Below are 20,510 nucleotides of genomic sequence, written 5' to 3'. Positions count from 1 at the left end.
TATCAGCTCCTCCTGTGTGGCAGAGATTTGGGAGGAGAGAATTAGTCGTGCCTCCACCACCAAGCTCTGTGAGATGTACAAGGACTGGCTTCAGAAACTCCTCTGCTTCATGCTCCTGGGAAGCTTTATCTCTGCCAGCCCATGGTCTCGCCATCTGCCTCTTTCCCAGGACCTTGCATCAGCCTGGGCTAATGTGTTCACATTATCTGAGTCCAATGACGATATGGCTGACTGGAATACTTGAACTGGGAACACAGCTTTCTAGAAATGCAACCTGCCATTGCTTGTCCATTGATAGTGTCTAACACAGCTGCCTTCCATTTTCCAATCCTCCTCCTTCTTGTGCCCCTGGAGCTGCTAGCATTCTGCTGCAGCATCACTGCATTCAATGAGAGACTTGTTTGCAGCAGGAGGTGTACCCCAGGACTGTATTCACATCAAAGGTTTTTGGGGTAAGCTGATGCTTTATACCTTCTAACCTGGAGGTTTTCTTCTATTGGTAAATGGAGTCTTATTTAATTTTCTTATTCACTATATTGGGAAGGCTTCTATGAGGTCTCCACACAGGCTCTCTTCTCCAGGCTGAACAGCAATAGGACACAAAACTACAATCTGATCCTCTTTGTGTACTGTGCCCATCTCAATGACCTTCCGAGGATGTAGCTCAGTGACAGAGCATTTGAGACAGCCAGGCACAAACCCCTTTGTAGGCAAAGAGCACTTGTTCCTTCATACCCTGCTTTTCTTCTCGCTTTCCTCCAGTGTCAGATTTCCTTTGAATTTCCCCACATTTCACCTATTCTCTGCTTTTTTTACCCTTTCATTTTACTCAAACTATTTCCTTTTTCTTTTTTAGGAGACAGCTAAACATCCCATAGGCAACTTTGGCAGCTTTTTCATGGACTTTCAATTCCAGTGCCAGTTGAGGTTAGTGGGAGTCAAAAAACAGAACCCAGGAATATCTCTGTCCTTTTGACTCTTCCAGGAAATTTAAGCAAGCCCAGTATGACCAGTTAACTGGAAAAAAAGCATAGCCAGCAGCTGCAGTGGCGCTGACACATGAGGAGAACAAGTTCTAGTAAGAGATTGTTTTATTCCTTTCAGGGAAGTTCCATTAGGGAACGTTAAGTCATATTGTTGGAGGTGGGAGTGGGAGACAATGGAGAGCATTTGTGTTGCTGCCTGTGGGTTTCTACAGTAGGTTTATGATGCCTGTGTTATTCAGGGCGCTCTCTCAATGGTTTTTGGCAGTTTTCATAGCACTGAGATGTGCTGACAAGCAGAAAAGGTGTTCTGCTCCAGAAGCAGCTGCCTGTAACTGTCTGAAACTCCTGAATATGAGTCTACAAAATGTTCTGAGATCGTGCTAGTTGAGTGGCTCTACAGAGCTTAAATAACTTATCAGAGTGCCATTCCCTGCGCCTGTCCTCCATATCACAGCCTATGGGGCTACCCATAGAAATGCTGCACAAAGAAGAGATGCCTGAAAGTCTTTATTTTTTCATAAATTTTGTATGCCCAGTCCCAAGACAGAAGAAAAAGTTGAGGAGAAAAGGCAGCTCACGTAGAACGGGAGGGTCTCAGTTGGCAGCAATGGTTGCTTTGATCCAGGAGACGTAATTGCAGACCTTAGTGTAAACTCCAGGGTAGCCTTTCTGTGCACATCCAAGACCCCAGGAAACAATGCCTTGGAGCTGCCCGTTGCAGACTACTGGACCGCCGGAATCCCCCTGTGCATATGAAGGATATGCATGGTCAGCAAGTGGTACCAGCATAAGTGATGAGCCAGAGATCCCAGGTATCACTGACAACTGAGGGAGCTCCATCATGGTTTTTCTATACAGAAGTTCTACAAAGGTCATTTCTGATTAGCACTCTCCATCTGATGCTACTGTGCCTGCTTTAGCTCCAAGCACAGCACAGCTAAGGATGAGTAAGCTGCCTATTTTTGACAGATGCAGTCCTTGGCAGACAATTAGGCTGTGTGTGTCTTAAACATTATTCTGCCAAGTATTTCCAGGGAGGTAGGTCCATGTCAAACGCAGAGCGATTGTCAGGTATAGCCATTTGCCAGACTGCCTGGCATATCGGCTACTTCATTTTGGTAAATCCAAAACTAACATTTGTGTCCTAAGCTCTAAAGTCACAATGATTACTATCCACTCTCTGATGCACTGCTCCTCCATTTTTAATAGCCTGAGGTGCTGAAGGCTGCTTCTAGAAATTCAGTGCAGAGGTATTGCTGTCTCAGAAAGAGGCAACGACTGAGTGTTAGAAACCCAGCCTCACGCAATAAGGAACTTCCTTCCTACACCTCCACTGTTGTTAAAAAAACCGATAACCTTCAGACATGACAATGCAGTTAGTATAGTAATTCTCTAATATGAAAGCCTCTTCCACTGGAAAAAGGTAGGAGAGAAACACAGGGGAAAGGAGAGGCAGATACTTTACCTGGCAGGAGTCTTTTCCTCCCTCCAAGAATCCTACACATATCATGTTATTTGTAATATCACCAGGGTAGGCACTGCTGCATGCACTTGCGGAGAGTACAGGAGCATTCAAGCACTGCAAGGTATCTGGATACGCATCTACAAGAAAATAGGGATAAATGGTTGATAACATCTCTGAGTTCATTTCAGAGCCTGGAAGTGAGTCATTAGTTAATTGCTAGTGCTTGGCACTGCACAACTGACAGCTCCAGACCACAAAATCTATGGCACAAAATCTATGACATTTTGAACAACACATGGATGACTTAAGCAGTTCCATGTCCATAACAAAGAACCAGAGGAAGCACCTCATAAAGTCTTGCTTTTAAAGTAGTTACATGGTTACTGTCCTACACGAACTGGTCACTCAAAAAGGCCTGTCCCACAACACTTGCCTGTTCTTTTCCCTGCACTGTTAACTGTGACTTAAATGTCTCCCAGGCCCTCATGATGCTATACATTCCCACAGGGTACTCACTAGTGTTGCTGCGTGTGTTTCCCCAGCCAGAGATGAGGCATTCGGTGCCTGCGGTCACACAGCTGGTAGGCAGAGAAATTGTTTGTACAGCTTCGTTGAGCTGGGCTGGTGTGGCAAGCTTGATGAGCATAATGTCATTGTCCAGTGTTGCAGAGTTGAAACCAGAGTGACGGATGATTTTAGATGCTCTGATCACCTGCTGTGTCGATTCTTTGAGTGCCAGGTTATGTTTCCCAAGCTGCACTTCGATGGAACTGGAAAACAGAAGAAATGGCATATACTTCATGGCTACCAACAAGTTACAAGGAACCTCCCTGTCACCTTATGCACTCACTGCAACACAGCTGTCATAACAGCTGTTTTCATGCAAGGTTACCTTTCCTGTCCTAGGAATCCACACTGAGATCTTACTCATTCACAGTTCAGATGGTGAATTTCTGCAGGTTTATTTTGTTGAGCTGAGACAAGTTGAATACGTAACAGTGCTTTATACAAGCTTTTCAGGGAAAGACAAACTGTCACGCTGAGCTCGTTCCTTTCCCTCTTCTCCAGTGCCTAAGTTTTAGCAAGATTAATGGTATTCATAAGAAATCACAGCCTGTAACTCACTGCTCAATTGTCACACTGTCATTTCAGAAAGTGCCCTGCATTTGCAGAAATGTTTGCAGGAGTGGAAAACCCCTTACGATGCTCCATCCAAGCTTTCTGAATGAGATGCCCATTCCTTGAACGGCTTCACTTACATACTTGGATCTCACAGCTCGGAAGTCCTGCTGGAAGTGAACTGGAAGAAAGAAGTAGGTTACAGAAGATTATATTTTTTCCACTTACTACTTGTAGCAGTGAGCTGCTGACACGACCCACTGGCTGGTGATAAGGGAGCCTCCACAGAAGTGATACCCAGAGTTCAGGGACACCTGAAATGGGACAGAGTTTGCTGTGCAGGTGTAGCCTCCGACAATCTTGTCATCATCATCATCATTGTTGACGGGGAAGGCAACTGGAAGATAAGAAATGGCACATGTCAACATCTAGCTTAAGGAATCTTGTGCCCCTGGGACTGAAGCATCTGACTTGCCCATAGTCCAATGATTTACTGCAACTTTAGGACTTCATGGGCCAGAGGTTGTATCTTTATACTTCATAGACCTTAATAGAGAGGCTGTCTATTTTTGAAGCTCTGAACTCATTTCAAAACTCCCGGGTCAAGAACCCCTATGAAGTCATTCCATCCCCCATTTTGAGACACAAGCCATTTTGATCAGACAGCAGACAAAAGAAGGTGTAATGCACTGCCTTAAAACTTTTGCAAGTTGAAACTGGGCTTCACTTTCCCCCAATCAAATACCTTACAAACGTGCTCAGGAAATGAGCTTCCTTAGGAATTACAAGAAGAGAAGTAAAAAGTGCGCTCACCTGCCACGCCAACAAAGGCAACAAACAGTATGTATTTCATGGTGGTGACACAGCCCCACAGCCCGACTGGTGGACTGGAAGCATGAGCTGCTAGAAATACGTTTTTCAAAATGGCCTTATCTCTTGTCCAAGGTTTTCTCCAGGCAAAAAGTACACAGTGGAAAATTTGGAGATCCAAATGTGGGGATTAAGAGGCATTGGCAGAAGGTACAAACCATAGATCAGTTAATCATAAACCTTTCCTAATAGGGAGCTATTCTAAATTATTGCAGAGGGTGCCCTTCAATTTAAAAATACATCTGGGCTTTGGAAGATGTGTAGCTGTTCGTTTGTCTCATTCTTCCTTGAAGCAACTCTTGAGAGCTTAAACTATGACAGACAGCAATATAGACATTTATTTGGGAAAAGCAATCAAGCAAACAAAGAAAAGAAACCCACAAAACCTCCCAGTGTTAAGTTTGTTAAGTTTATTGTAGGAATTTCCTTTTCTGGAGTAACACGTCTGTGTTTATCCCATAGGACACAATGTTTTCCCAAATAAAATGATTCAAAATTAATTTCAGTAAGTGAGTACAAAAAAACCTATTCTGTGCCTCTCGCCACCTCCCCGGTTAAATTGTTCAAATGTAGGAATGTGCACCATATAGCTTTGAAAGCACTACTCTCATGTGATCTGTAGGATAATACAAGCTTAAGTACCAAACCATGTTTTCATTTAGCTTTGGAGTGGTTTTGCCACAGAAGAATTTCAGTGTAACATTGATGTTTATGGACGTAAAGTCTATGAACAAAAATGCTTTGAGCACAAATAATGAGACGTGCTGAAATCCTTCTCTGAAAGAGTGATAATTCCTGTCATGATGCTGAATTTGCTAAAGCTTAATTAGTTTGATGAAAAATCCTTTTTCGAAGCAGCTGCTAAGTTCATCGTGTTAGCTGCTGGGAGACATGGGATACCCAAGTGACTTTAAACAGAAGTTGCACGTTTTGAGATGCTGACTTTTTGTGAGAAAGTAAGGAGTAATAATTTTTCTTAATTTTCCTTCCTGAGAGCCCTGAGCGTGGGTGCACAGTGCCACTGCCCAGATGGGAATTTTCCTTCACATTAAAGTACAAGCCAAAGGCCAGGGTCTCCACCTTATCTTGGGCTTTACACTGGTATCAGTGCACAGTTCTGTTACAAACATATTTTATCCTGTGGAACAAATAAAGATTAGAGGCTTTCTGTGGAAAAGGGAAAAACCTGTAATAGGACTAAGCATGGAAAAAAATTACCAAAGCTGTCTAATCCCACCATACCTATGCACAGCATGAACAATTCTTGATCTGCAATAGTATTTAATTTGATCTCCCTGTGGATTTATAATTCCTTTGTCCATAACATGCCATTGGCAATAATATTGCTTTAACCTATTTTTTAACCTATTGCTTTAACCTTTAACCTGAGATATAGCTTTAACCTATTGCATAATATTTAGGCTATGAAGGGCAGCTTCATTTTCCTTCATTTCAGAGCATTTAATATTTGGTTAAGCATCCACCCAAATTTCAGGAAAATACAGTAATTCAGAGTACAAATTAGGAAGATCGACCATACCTGCCTTTATCTTGGCACTTGTTTTTTGTTTTCCATTGTTACTTATTTAATCTACTCTGATCTTTAATTACCAGTTATTCTTAAGAGTATGAAAGACATCATATAGGGATGTCTGGTAACCTCCTTGAAGACAAAGGTCTCCCTGAGTCTCTTTATGCTACTTGCTTAAATCAAGAAGAGAAACTCTTCCCAGGCCTCTGCCAGAGCTCACAGGAAAAGTTTTGGGTCATAGTTCCTGTGGTGCTAGTGTGCCTAAGTTCTTGATGGCAGACATCTAGTGAACATACCTCATCCAAGTCCCCCTCATTCTCCTGTCTACCTCTCAGGGGCCTCTTCTAGAGGACCACATGAATCCCAGAACTCCAGGGTGCGTGCCAGCAGAGCAGCTCATGGAGAAAACTGATCTCAAATGAAGGTAAATGGGACATTTGTAATACACAGCTCAGAGGTCATCTAGCACTCAGACTGCTTCAGAACAGCTCTTCAGGCCTTTCAGTGAGAAAGATAAACAGACTCCTTTGCATTCAGGCTGAAATTGGAACACCTATTCCTGCCCCACTGTCCTTTCTTTACGATGACAAATTGCTAAAGAAATGTAAATATCGTCTTCTGCTCAATGATGCTGAACATTCCACAGACACATTGTAAAGACTTTTTCATGGACTTTCAAAATATACACTCCAGGATGCACACCTCCTGCTGCAAACAAGTCTCTCATTGAATGCAGTGATGCTGCAGCAGAATGCTAGCAGCTCCAGGGGCACAAGAAGGAGGAGGATTGGAAAATGGAAGGCAGCTGTGTTAGACACTATCAATGGACAAGCAATGGCAGGTTGCCTTTCTAGAAAGCTGTGTTCCCAGTTCAAGTATTCCAGTCAGCCATATCGTCATTGGACTCAGATAATGTGAACACATTAGCCCAGGCTGATGCAAGGTCCTGGGAAAGAGGCAGATGGCGAGACCATGGGCTGGCAGAGATAAAGCTTCCCAGGAGCATGAAGCAGAGGAGTTTCTGAAGCCAGTCCTTGTACATCTCACAGAGCTTGGTGGTGGAGGCACGACTAATTCTCTCCTCCCAAATCTCTGCCACACAGGAGGAGCTGATTGAAAGACATCTCACCTGACCCAGGAACATCAGGTCCCTGGTTGCTGGAGGCCAGCAGAGTGGCTGGGGAAGGGGTTTGCATCTTTTGCTCTTTGTATCTGTAATGAATGGTCAGAGACAGGCTCCTGGTTTAGGATGTTCCAGTGCAGTGGTCTCCAAAGTGGGGTGCAAGCCCACTTGTACACCCATAGGGGTGTACTAGACAATCCACTGGGGTGTGGGAAGAAAACATTACAACTTCACTATTACACAGAAAACATTAGAATTTCAGTATTATATGCCTATAATTCAGCATTATAGGCATATAATTTCAACTACTAAATATAGCTGTACTTGGGGTGGGTGCTCAAAACCAGTTTACTGATAGGGCTGTGCAATCGGAACTGTTTGGAGACCACTGTTCTAGTAGTTTCAACAAGTACCTTACATGTTCTCTTACATTCTGGTATAACATCCGCTGCCAGCTCTGCAGAGCCTTCATGTTGTCTTTCATTTCTTGACTGCCAGGGTTTCCTTCCCCTTTTGATCAGACCCCAGCAAATTAAACCTGTGCTGATGCTCTCATAATGATGCAGATGTGGATATTCTCACTGATGGCAGCAGCTACGCAGTGGAAGAAAAACAAACAGATGGATATGTAATGGTAACAAATAACAAAATATTAGAAATTACAGCACTGCCTAGTAATACTGCTCAAAAGGCACAGTTCATAGCTTTGACTTGAGCCTTAGGATTAAGCCATGGAAAAAGAGTCACCATTTATACTGGTCCAAAGCATGCATTTGGAGTGGTGCATGCCCCTGGGACAATTTGGAAAGAAAGGGCATTGTTACATTCAGAGGGAACTCCAATAAAACATGGATCACAAATGATGAAACTCTTACAAGAAGTTCTGCAGCCCATGGCCTTAAGAGACCAGCGGCTGACACGGGTTTTCTGTCGGCGATGGCTGCAGACCCCGTCCCTCTGAAAGCGAAGGCGAGGGACTGGGGCTGCGGAGGGGCTGGAGGAGAGCCCGAGGTGTGAAATGCAGGAAGGGGTTTGAAGTCAGCGCAGGGGAGAAGGGTATCCGGAGCAGCCCCTGCGGGCAGGCAAAGGGAGCCACTGCTTCCATCCCCGGGCAGCGAGTGACGGGCAGGGCAGCTGCAGCCGGGCCGCGACTCTCGCGCCGCCAGTCGGCTGTGTCCGGCCTTTGTCCGGGTCTCTGTGTCCCCGGTGCTCCGCGCGCACGAACGCTTGGAGCTGCTCTGCCTGGGAGTGTGGGGTGGCCGGCATGTGGAAGAGAGAGGTGGTGAAAATGTTGATATGCCTAGACTGTCCCAAACCTTTGTTCACATAACTGTCTTTCCATGTGTTGCGTCAGTGTGTGTTGGTATGCACAGCTTCACTGGCATAGATCTTGCCCTCTTGGGAGGAAGAATATGACTTTTTATCTTTATTTGGTTATGTGTAAGTGAGAGAGATAAAACATCTGTTACCTGTCACCATCAGTCCATGCTCCCTGTGGTCAGTCTCCAAACTGGAAGCACACTCCTAGGTGAAGCATTTTCATAGCTAGGGTCACAGGCACCTGGGAGAAGCTTCCTATAACAATACAGTCAGAGGAATACAAAATGAAGAGCTCAGCATCCTACTTCCCTCCCTTTCAGAGCAACTGTGATGAACACAGCAGAGACCAAAGTGGATATTCACAACCAGACCAGGCTACAAACAGGAACACTGCTCTGTAGTAAGCAAATTGCTCTCAGTGCAAAGGAGTTACCTGTGGGCTTGAGGTTTGTTTATCATTCTGGGGCAGGAGAAAAATAGTTGGGAGGAAAGCAGCATGAACACTGTCATGAAGTTACCAAGAGCAAAATAACTGCATTTAAAACCAGTTCATAAAAAAGCATATTTTTTTTTCTATAGGAGAAAAATGTCGGAATTAAAAATCCAGGGATAATGTCTACACTCAGAGGTAATTGGACTGTCACACACAAACAGGCAAAGGAAGGATGTGGCCTGTGGTTCTGATGGCAACCTTTCACGGTGACAAAAATGGGAGGGCAGAGCCATGAGTGGGATTGTTTTTGTAGAAGGCTGTATCATTGTGGGGGCAGATTACCCACAATGATATGTTTTCCAGGAGGCCTTTACAAAAACCCCTTTGTGCCTTGTGGAAGGGTTAACCTGCGTTAAGACACCTACAGAGAATTAGAATCATAGAATAGTTAGGGTTGGAAAGGGCCTTAAGATCATCCAGTTCCAACTCCCCTGCCATGGGCAGGGACACCTCACACTAAACCATGTCACCCAAGGCTCTGTCCAACCTGGCCTTGAACACTGCCAGGGATGGAGCATTCACAACGTCTGTGGACAACCCATTCCAGTGCCTCACCACTCTTACAGTAAAGAACTTCATTCCTTATATCCAATCTAAATTTCCCCTGTTTAAGTTTTAATCCATTACCCCTTGTACTACCCCTACAGTCCCTAATGAAGAGTCCCTCCCCAGCATCTCTGTACCCTCTCTTCAGATACTGGAAGGCTGCTATGAGGTCTCCATGCAGCCTTCTCTTCTGCAGGGTGAACAGCCCCAACATTCTCAGCCTATCTTCAGATGGGAGGTGCTCCAGTCCCTGATCATCCTCGTGACTCTCCTCTGCAGCTCAGCAGGCATGTTCTGCCTTGGTTTTTCTTGACAGACCTGGTATATACTAAGACTTCCTTTCATCATCTGAGAACCAGCCCTGCCCTCTGTGGAAAACAGTATGCTGAGACATTGACATAATTTTCATAAGGCAGGTGATTGACTACAGATGCACCTAAAGCCTCTTGGAGTATGTGAAGCAGAGAATTAGGTTGTTTTGGTTGTTTATTGGTTTTTGTGTTTTTTCTTTTATGACATGATAATGTTTGCAATAGACAATGGTTCTTTATTAATGTGATGAAAGTGTTAGAAAAAGAATTCTGACATCTAGCAGGCATCTCTCAGAGGCACTATGCAAAATATGCTGTATCTTTCTTATCTTTCTTATCTATCTTTCTTATCTATCTTATCTTTCTTATCTATCAGAAAACTGAACGGGATTGTAAAAGGCTATTCAGCATGGCTCACCTGCCATTGAAAGGGAAAATAAATGGATTTTAGTTCAGTGCAACAAAGGTGAACAACCTACATGACTGACATGTGACTATGACAACCACAAAGCAAATATTACTTGATTATTAACTCTTCAAGGTGCAGAATGGAAGGCTTCACAATGCTTAGCTTACAAGACTGACAATCAAGCCTCCTCCACTTCAGGCACATCTGTATGGTTTCTACACCTGCAAAATGAAAATAGCAGGTTCACAACAGCTACTGGTTGGGCAGAGAAGTGATTCAGAGCAGTCTGCAGAGGAGGACTTGAGGGTGTTGGTTGATGAGAAACTGAACATGAGCCACTTCAGTGTGTGCTTGAACAGAGAAACCGTCTGTGTGCTGGGCTGCATCAAAAGGAGTGCAACCAGCAGCTTGAAGGAGGTGATCCTGCCTCTCAACTCTGCTCTCGTGAGAACCCACTTGCAGCACTGTGTGCAGTTCCGGTGTCCTCAACATAAGAAGGAAGTGGAGCTGTTGGAGCAAGTCCAGAGGAGGCCACAAGGATGATCAGGGGACTGGAGCACCTCCCGCATGAAGAGCGGCTGAGAAGTTGAGGCTGTTCAGCCTGGAGAAGAGAAGGCTGCGTGGAGACCTCAGAGCAGCTTCCAGTATCTGAAGGGGGCTACAAGGATGCTGGAGAGGGACTCTTCATCAGGGACTGCAGTGATAAGACAAGGGGTAATAAGGAAGTTAAACAGGGGAAGTTCAGGTTAGATATAAGGGAAAATGTTCTTCCCTGTGAGGGTGGTGAGGCGCTGCCACAGATTGCCCAGAGGAGCTGTGAATGCTCCATCCCTGGCAGTGTTCAAGGCCGGGCTGGACAGAGAGCCTTGGGTAACATGAGGCATTCCTACCTATGGCAGGGGGTTGGAACTAGATGATCTTAAGGTCCTTTTCGACCCAAACCAGTATATGATTCTATATCAATGGGATAACATGGAGAATATAGAAAGGTTGTAAAACAACTTCAGATGAAATGTAGCCTGTGAAAGTGAGTATCAAAAAAACTCTGGAAATTCTTTTATAAATTATTATACAGATTATATAATGGTATTTCAAGCTGGTTTTCAGCCAGATCCCTTCAGACAGAGATTAAGGGATCTTGGGAATCTTTGGGATTTCAGATACAGTAAACACTGCTGAAGCTTCTGCTTACTGAAGTCAGCTGCAGTGCTTTTCTTAGCTTATAGTACAACACTTCGTCACTGTGACCACAAATAGCTTGACTTTCGGTGCTGGCACAAAACTTACAGTAATAGGTAAGATATTTTTGTTTTCTCTTTTAAATCACTTCAATTCCCACATCTTTTCTTTAGAGAACTTCACTTCAACCTTATTGTCTCTTTCATTATAAAACTGCTGGTTTTGTGATGTGCTAGTAACCCGTTCTACTTCAAAGAATAGACTAAATTTAATACTCTAGGTAGGGACACGCTTTTCACTTTGGAGGATTGAATGAATGCCTTTTCAGTGAATAGAAAATTGACCATTGAAAGAATTAGAATGAGGAATGGGTTAAAAAATATATGCATTTCATAAGTATATTGTCTTAATCTGCAAAAATCACTATTTCACAAAAATATAACTATTTCCCATAATGCTGGTTCTTCTGGTGCTATAGATGATTAAGGACAAGTCAATGAAAGGTTATCTGTCTGGAAAGAACTGAGTTACGGTAACACTTTGGACAGGTCTAGAAAACAAAATAAAGACTCTACAAACTTAAATGACTTTGGATCTTTCCAGGGTAAACTAAAGCATGTGTTAACTCAGGTAACCAAGAAAGACAAATAAGTGTACTAGAATTTCCAGTTGACAAAACAGAAGCCACCCAAGTTTATAATAAGCAATACTAGCAGCTCTTTGCAGCCGTTTAATTCCAAGTCTCCACAGAAAACTTAGCAAGTTTTTCCAGAAAACTGGTGATAAAAAGATCATTCAGGACAATGATCTTCCTATTTCAGAGGAGACGCCAAAAGGCCACTGAAAACTACAAAAGTGAATATGTCATTCGTTTCAAAGGAAAATAGCTCTCAGGGAATGTTTCTTTCTGGGCTACACTTCTGGGAGAACAAGTCTGCTTATGATAAATGATAGTGATCTCTTCTCATTGTATTGCTCCTGGAGTCAGAAGTATTGGTGTCTCAGGCTTTCATATCACAGCATTCCACTGCCGAGTCAAGCGACTACAAGTGATACAATTCAACCTCCACAGAGGCAGTGATCAGCACATTATTTGAAATCCAGTGTGAATCTGAGGTCCCTGAGCTGATGAAAATCATTACAGTGATCCCTCACTGACCACAGTCAATTATGCAGCTAACTTTAATAATCATAGCTAAGAGAACAGGGAGAATTCCTTCCAGTGAAGGAGAAAGGGAGGGATGTTCAGGAACCAACCAAATGGGGACAATATACCAGGACTCTGTGTATTGAAAGTTATTTTGTAAGTAAAAAAAAAAAAAGGCATTTTTTTGACATGAGAAGAATATTCTTGATGTTGAAAGAAAACGAGGCAATAAGGAAATTAATGTGTTTAATTGAAAATAAGCAAAGAAAATTATTGCCTCTGAATATGGGAAATATTTTTTAATAGTACAGCTAGATAAACAGATAAATGTCCTCTAAACTGTAACAACCAATTCATCTAAGCCTGAAGCAAAAGGGCTGTGAAAGAGGTATTTTTGTGACTGAACTCACCTGGTTAGACACACAGATGTGATAGTGTTCCCTTTTCCTTACAGACATCTCCCTTTTATAGGGGACCTTAAATGTACCTTGTGTTTCTTTATTTGCTGGTACTACATGAGGGGAGGGTTTAGTCCACAGGCTCAGCTCAGACTGACAGTAGAGAAGAGGTTTTCCTGCAGCTGCAAAACAGTGTGAATAACGCAAGATTGTCCTTTGGCAGTGGGACAAAGCTCACAGTCGTAGGTAAGACAGAATTCAGATCTCTGTGATCTATGTAATACTGGTTTAGAGGACAAGAGCATTCTTAATTAGCAGCAGAATAATGATCATTTTTCATACAGGCATGAGGACAGGATTAATGCTTTCTTGGTTGCTTGTTAAAATGAGATCTGCTAATATGGAAGTGTAGGAATTGCAGGCACAGGTTTTGAGATCCTTCTGTCTATTGCTTTTGTCTTCCCGTACTGGGAACATAGTGAAGGGAGAAAGGTAGAAATAATTCTATTTCCTTCAATTCTCCAAGAAAACATGGAGGTTGGGGATGAAAGATTCTCCTTCGCTATGTAAGTTTTTGCAGTTCATCTATGTAAGAAATGCAACATTTCAGAGGTAGAATGTGGATTCTTGTGTCTGCTGAATCAAACAGGAAAAGCTGGTACTTTGCCCCCTTCTCCACAGATGGTGGGCAGGCTGCCTGGAGTTGCTTTTGGGCACTGGCTTCTTCTAACAGTCCTTTTCATGGCTTCTAATTCTCAAAAAGCACCATATTCTTTTTCTCTCAGTGCACTTCTCTATTCTTTCTCCTTTTCAATATTTGCTTTCTCTGCCTTATCCCCTCCCAGGGAAGGATTTAACATCCCCTATATCAAGGCACTTTGGAATCAGTGGGCAAAAAACCTTTTCCATCTGCTACTGTCACTGTATATGTTATGCAAACTGTATATATATATATGTTATAGCAAACTGTAGAAATACACACAGGTGCCTGCTCCTTTAAACAGCACCATTTTAAAGAACTAAGTGGCTGGCAAGAAGAGCATAAACACACTGTAGGTTATAGTCTGATTGTGTCTAGCTCTGCTTGTTATCTTTGGAGTTGGTGCCATGCTCAGAGTTACAGGTAAGTAGCTGTGATTAACCCAAGCGCTCAATGTGGAGAACACTTAAAAATTTCTCTTGCATTAATGATAGGCAGCATATCCACAAATGATCTTAAAATGAAACCAGGAGTGAAAAGTAACAAGAAATCATGAAACTGACCTTGCCATGATGAGAATGGAGGAACTGTGGTATTTTTTCTCTTGGGTGGGTGAAGAATGTGTGACAGAAAATGTATAAGTTTATGCATGGAAATGATTAAGCATTATGACAGCGTCTGCCACGAACACTGGGGAAGATCAGAACAGAATGGGCTGTTGATAGCACTTTTTTTTCCCTGATTGTCACTGCTCTTGCTTGTACCAGTCTCATTGTTCCATTTCAAGCAAGCTCATTTCTGGCTTTCTTTGTCTTTCCAGTAGTTTTATCATTCTTTCTGTCTGCCTTTTTCACTTGCCTTCCCCTTTGCCTTTTTCTTGTGTCCTCCCTATAATTTTCCAAGCCTTCACTCATTAGCTCTTTAGGCTCTGAGCCAATGAACTTCTGTCAGAGATACTTTTAGGTTAGGAAAAAAATTCCTAACGCCAAGTACTAGAAGGGAGCAGTGAAAGTGATCAACCTCTCCTCATATCCACTGTAAGCAAAGCGGAGCAGCACCAAACTGCTAAGGATTTATCTGGGTGACTATGCAGCGATCTCTCCCGAAGTCTGTACCAGCTCACACATTGTCACAGAAGCACCCCAGGGATCTTTGTAGGCACTGACAATCGTGATTAAGGCTAACAGTTGAAAGCAAACACCGGAGCTTAGAGGTCAAGATCTATGCAAGATGTAAGTTGCTGCTAATTCTGCTCATTCTCTCTACTCTAGAAAGGAGGGAGTGATCAGAGAGAACATCTACAATTTTGTACATTTTTTGTATAATTTGTACAATATTTTGTATACATATTTTTGTATACAATATTTTTGTATACATATTTTGTATAATTTGTACAATTTTTGTACATTTGTAGTGTCTTCACACTGAAAAATGGTAAAAGTTTTCCATTTGGCACCATAGTTCTCTCTGCACTTCTGTTTCCATGTGCAGTCTGGTGGGTTTATTATGCTAGATGAGTAAAAAAAATCACTAATAAAGATGGGTTGGGGAGAGGTGGCTTTTAGGGTCACTGCGTAGCTTCTGAGTAATACCTCGCTGTTGCCTTGTACATCCTTTTGAATGTAGAATTCTGTTGTCTTTAGTCTTATATGTAGGTATTAAAGGTATTAAATACTTTAGGACAGGAGACAACTTTTGGTTTGTGAACATATAGAATCTTGCATCAATTTGGGAAGATGTGTAGTCCAGGGCTTCTCATAATTAACTAATAAATAACATAAATAAAAAGTTATACATTTTATACTCTTAAGAAGGATGGCAAGTTAAGACAGAAAGCAAAACTTGTCCCAGGCAGATTCAGGTTTCCTACTTAGAGTGTTCTTCACTTCAGGCAGTGAGAAGGATTAACTCTTCCCTTTCAGGTCTCCTCTCAGAAGGAGGAGTGTTCCAGTAGGGTATCACATAGCAGTATAATTCTGAATGCCGCAATAATCATCATGTCTTACTACATCTCCAGGAATGTAATTCAATCAGTTGAAGGTGCTTGTGCCGTTTAGCACAGACTCAGAGCTACTTGCACGATGTTACAAATACAGGCCTTATAGCACTACTGGGTACTTTTCTCCCTATCTGTTTGCTCAGGTTCCTATTAGGAAATAGCTTTCCTATTCTTCTGACAGAGATAATATTAGAAGTTTAAACACTCATGCATTTCTGTAGCCAGACCTTTTATTTTTCTCCATAATGAGAGAAGACAAATGCTTTCAGTTTCCTAGTGTCTATATATATCTAACAGATATGAATGGCCTAATAGGCAGTTGTTAAAAAGCCAGATATACCAGGAGTCACAAAGCACAAATTTTAAGCAGTTTCTCACTGAAGACAGTTACGGAAGCTCTGGGCCATATTGCTTTCTGTTTCAGGGAAGAACGATGAAATCATACCTCCAGCCGTGGCCATCTTTTCCCCTTCAAAGGCAGAGATCCAACAGAAGAGCAAGGCCACACTGGTATGCCTGGCCTCTGGTTTCTACCCTGACCACCTGGACCTGGTCTGGAAGGTGAACGGTGCTACAAGGACAGAAGGGGTGGGGACAGATGAGTTTTCCACACGCAATGGGAGTACCTACTCATTGACCAGCAGACTGAGGATCTCAGCCCAGGAATGGTTCAACCCTTCAAATCGCTTTGAGTGTGTTGCCAACTTTTTTAAGGATGGGACACTGGAATCAATACACAAATTAATCTACGGTGATGCTGGTGAGTAAAAAAAAACATGTATCACAAACTAGAAATCACAAATGAAAAGGGTGTGGGTTACAATGTGAAACATATCTCTATACAACTTCAACATGGGGTATTGTTACGGCACAAATATTTATGTAAATATGTAGGTATCTGCATATGTCACTTCATATTCCTGGGACTCTGTATCTACATTATCATTGTACAGCTATAGGTTTTCAAAGTTTCCTTCAGATTTTCCCTGAGAAATTCCTGTATTATAGTAAATGTGCAGTATTATAAAATCTATAGCGTTGTAAAATTAATTAGCTGGTATACTGTAAACTGAACTTCAAAAATTGCTGCTGTTTGGATTGAAGAGAAACATGACTTTCAGTCCCTTTTTCTCTTTCAGGCTGTGCACTCACGGAAGGTATGTGTGTCTTCTCACAGGCAAATATCTGTATGTATTTTAATCCCAGTTTTGCTGATGTGAAGTACAAGGTTTGTGAGACTTCAACTAGAATAATAGCTTTTACTTCCCCATCCAAGTTATTTGTACTTCAGAATAAAACCCTCCATGCTTCAAGAGGTTTGTATGTGCCTGCTGTATGTAGATGTGGTTTGTAGAGGGGTTTAGCTCTTCTTTATGATTCTCTCGGTATAACAGAAGAAATTGTTGAATCTCCCTATAGAGTATAATTTGCTCTTTTTATCATCTCCTCCAGTGCTTAACACTGCCTTCTGTTGGGAAGCTTTTTGCTCAGCCATGAAAGCAAAAATTCATACTCAGCCAAGTGATTACCACATTAAGATTCAGAATCCTGAATATTTCTTAGTATCAGATTCAGAATACTTATTACAAGTCACATTCCCCTCCAGACTGCAAGGATATCCATATCTATGTGTACATAGAATCATAGAATAGTTAGGGTTGGAAAGGACCTTGAGATCATCTAGTTCCAACCCCCTTGCCATGGGCAGGGACACCCCACACTAAACCATGTCACCCAAGGCCTCATCCAACCTGGCCTTGAACACCGCCAAGGATGGAGCATTCACAACCTCCCTGGGCAACCCATTCCAGTGCCTCACCACCCTCTCAGTAAAGAATTTATTCCTTATATCCAATCTAAACATCTTTACACAGTCCTGGTTTTCACCAACTTCTTTTATGCTTCAGGAGTCTTAAGGTTGAACCAAGACCAGGTTCAACTGCAATTCCTTAAAAGTGAAAAATCCACAAGAATTAAAGTTCTAGAGACTATGTTACTGTGGGCTGTGCAAAAATTCCCTGATACAGCAGCAGCTCTCACAAGGCCACAGACAATAATGCATGAAAACAAAATGTGTATCTTGTGGTTCAGCTTAAGTGGAGTTCCTAAGACGGATTCACATGAACAGCCTAGTTTTTCAGCAAGTGTGTCAACACAATGGTTAAACATTCCCATTCAGGAAATACTTTCTTAGCATTAAGCCATTCTCTCTTTTTCCTAGACTTGCTTTCTCTTGGTTCTTTGAATCACAGTGTTCTGTCCCATCCACTACTATCTCATATCAACAGAGCCATTCCATTTGGCTCTAGTTCCCGTGTATCACCTGGCTAAAGATTTCAAGGGGTTTTATTTGATTAGAGCTACATTAGATCAGTTTTTTGTGATGATGATTCAATGCACAAATGATGTTTGTTTTGCAGAGTCCTACTTGCGGTATGGAAATTCGCTGAAGCTCACTTACCTCATTCTCTGTGGCAAAGCCTTGCTCTACGCAGTTTTGGTGAGCGGTCTGGTGTGGACAGTCAAGGTAGGCTTGTGTGCCACTTGCAGGTTGAGATTACTCACTAATACAAGGGTCAGCGATTACAGAAAAAAATCTGTTTCCAGCTGAGAAGCTGTTCTTCATGTATTCTGTCAGGCTTTGTGCAGGTTAGTTTGAAAAATCACAAGTGATGAGTTTTCTGTTTTTCCAGAACTCAAGTAAAATCAATGCTATCTAGCAGAGAAATTCCTTATCAAAATACTCTTTAAACACATGAAAAAAGATGAAAATTAAGGACAACTCCTCCAGAAAATAAAGAAGCGAAATATCAGATATATCACACTTTTCTGTAGGTATCGACTTATGATTGCAGTGAAAGTAATAAACAGGGGGGTTGAGGAAATATGTGGGATAAATCTGAACGAAGATTTACAAAGAACAATGGGCTAAATCTGAACAAATGGGAGATATATACCACTATTTACATAGTGCTAAACTTACTCTCTTACAGCCTTACAATCTGATAGACTGAATATTTTTGCTGATTTGGGCTGGTATAATTTTAATTTTCTTCATAGTAGCTAGAATGGGGCTATATTTTGGGTTTATTCTGAAAACAGTGTTGATAATTGAGGGATGTTTTCACTATTGCCAAGCCGTGCTTACTAAGAGCCAAGGCCCTTTCTGCCTGTCGCACCACCTCAACAGTAAATAGGCCCAACTGGGATTGAAGAAGTAAGGGGGAGATGTGCATGAGGCATTTTGTGACAGGGTTTAGTTGTGGTCTTGGTTGAACTTGATGATCTTAAAGGTCTTTTTCAACCTAGCTGATTCTACGATTCTTTGTGGAACTAACTACAGGAAATACTTTAAATCGTTAAGTTTCTCATATGGCTGAAAGGTATTTCTGGTGAGAGTAGTGGAAGTGTCAGCACTTGTTCTCTTAGAAGCAGGACCGGGAGATGTATTTCAAAAAGTGACCTGGTAGAGCTGAAGGGTGAGTATGAACACAATCTCAACTATGGTTTAATGTCTTTTTAAAAGGATACTAGAGAGAGTAGGTTTTGTACTTTACTGGATCACAGTCATAGAATCACAGAATGGTTGAAAGGGACCTTGAAGATCATCTGGTTCCACACCATGAGCCCCTCCATGAGCAGGGACATCTTTCACTAATTGAGGTTGCTCAGGTAGATGACATCTGCAGCTCTTCCCTTGTCACTGATGACTGATGCAGTCACTCCATTACAGAAGGCCACCAGATCTAACATACAAAGTTATTCAGTGTGTAAGTAAATAATCTGTACAGGTTAAGACACTGTTTGGTGTAAAAGGGGAGAAAGCATGGACATTCAACATGGTTATTTCTGTTGATGCTCTCAGGAGACACAAGAGTTGGGACACCGATAAATATGGTCCGTTGTTTCCTCTATTGTTTATTTGTTCCTTTTGCCTTTTTCTAATTATGTATTTATTCTGTTTTGTTTTCAATTAGGTTGGTGGCAAGTTTTATAGAGAATAAGTGAAAAACTGTCGTAATGAATGAATGAAGATGTGTCCATCAGCAGGAACATAGCAAATTAGAATTTCTACTTTTCTATAGCAAAGGATCTATTCTTCTGCCTAAGAACTTCTGACTATTATTTCTTGGCAATTCACTGTCCATCTCCTGTTCTTTCCACTTTGTTGTAATCACTTTTGGGTTTTCCCTGTACTTCTATATCATATTGTATCACATTGTGTTGCATGTATCTTATAGTATCATATCTTTAAAATTAACACCTTGTTAATGCTCTGAGGCTGCAAACCCATCCTTGCATTGGGAATAAAGTTTTAGCTTCTTTTCCATTCAAGAAGCATGAGTTATTCGTTTTTATTTTGGTGTTTTGTAACAATAATATCCTACAACATAACTTCCTGTGAATGTTGCCAGTTTTTTTTAAGAATGGAATACTGGAATTGATGCACAAATTAAATCTATGGTGATCCTGATGAGCAAAATATATGTGCATGAGGAGGTCATCCTCTGTAGGTTCCTATATCTAGAGTAAGCAGTCATTACTGAGGGCGTATTTCTTGCCGGGGCTACTATAGAACTCAAATCTGTCAGTCCCCAGGAAACTGAGGCCAAGAACAAGAATCCAATCCTGGTTTTCTCCAAACTTGCTACAAGCCATGTAATTCCGATCCCACACCCACCCTCTATGATACAAGTGACTGTACAAACAGAGCACTTTAAAAGAGCTGATGATATGTGGGCTCAAATAATATCTCCTATTTATTTTCTTATGGTTTTGATTGCAGTGTCTTCAAGGGTAAGTTAAACAATTTATGTTTTCCTCTCTTGACAGTGCCTTTGTTTATCTATACATACAATTGTGTATGCAAAGAGAGATGTGTTTTGTGTGTGAATGTCTCAATCTGTCTTGTGT

General features: G+C 41.9%; 1 protein-coding gene and 1 gene segment (V, D, J or C); one reads left to right on the top strand and one right to left on the bottom strand.

Moving 5' to 3' along the window:
* Positions 1–1,580: 1,580 nt before the first annotated feature.
* On the bottom strand, positions 1,581–4,423 carry LOC308218765 (trypsin I-P1-like; the record flags this gene model as incomplete). Its single annotated transcript, XM_080613141.1, has 5 exons — positions 1,581–1,730; positions 2,452–2,588; positions 2,968–3,221; positions 3,799–3,967; positions 4,384–4,423. 5 exons carry the CDS (start codon positions 4,421–4,423, stop codon positions 1,581–1,583), a joined length of 750 nt encoding a protein of 249 aa, XP_080469267.1.
* A 9,004-nt stretch (positions 4,424–13,427) lies between these two features.
* LOC308219177 (T cell receptor beta constant 2-like) lies at positions 13,428–19,883 on the top strand. The segment is given in 5 exons: positions 13,428–13,463; positions 16,021–16,356; positions 16,736–16,753; positions 18,017–18,123; positions 19,574–19,883.
* The last annotated feature ends 627 nt before the right edge of the window (positions 19,884–20,510 follow it).

The sequence above is a fragment of the Psittacula echo genome (assembly GCF_963264785.1).
Source record: "Psittacula echo genome assembly, chromosome: 3".
NCBI lineage: Eukaryota > Metazoa > Chordata > Aves > Psittaciformes > Psittacidae > Psittacula > Psittacula echo.
This window is presented reverse-complemented; position numbering and strand designations above follow the sequence as displayed.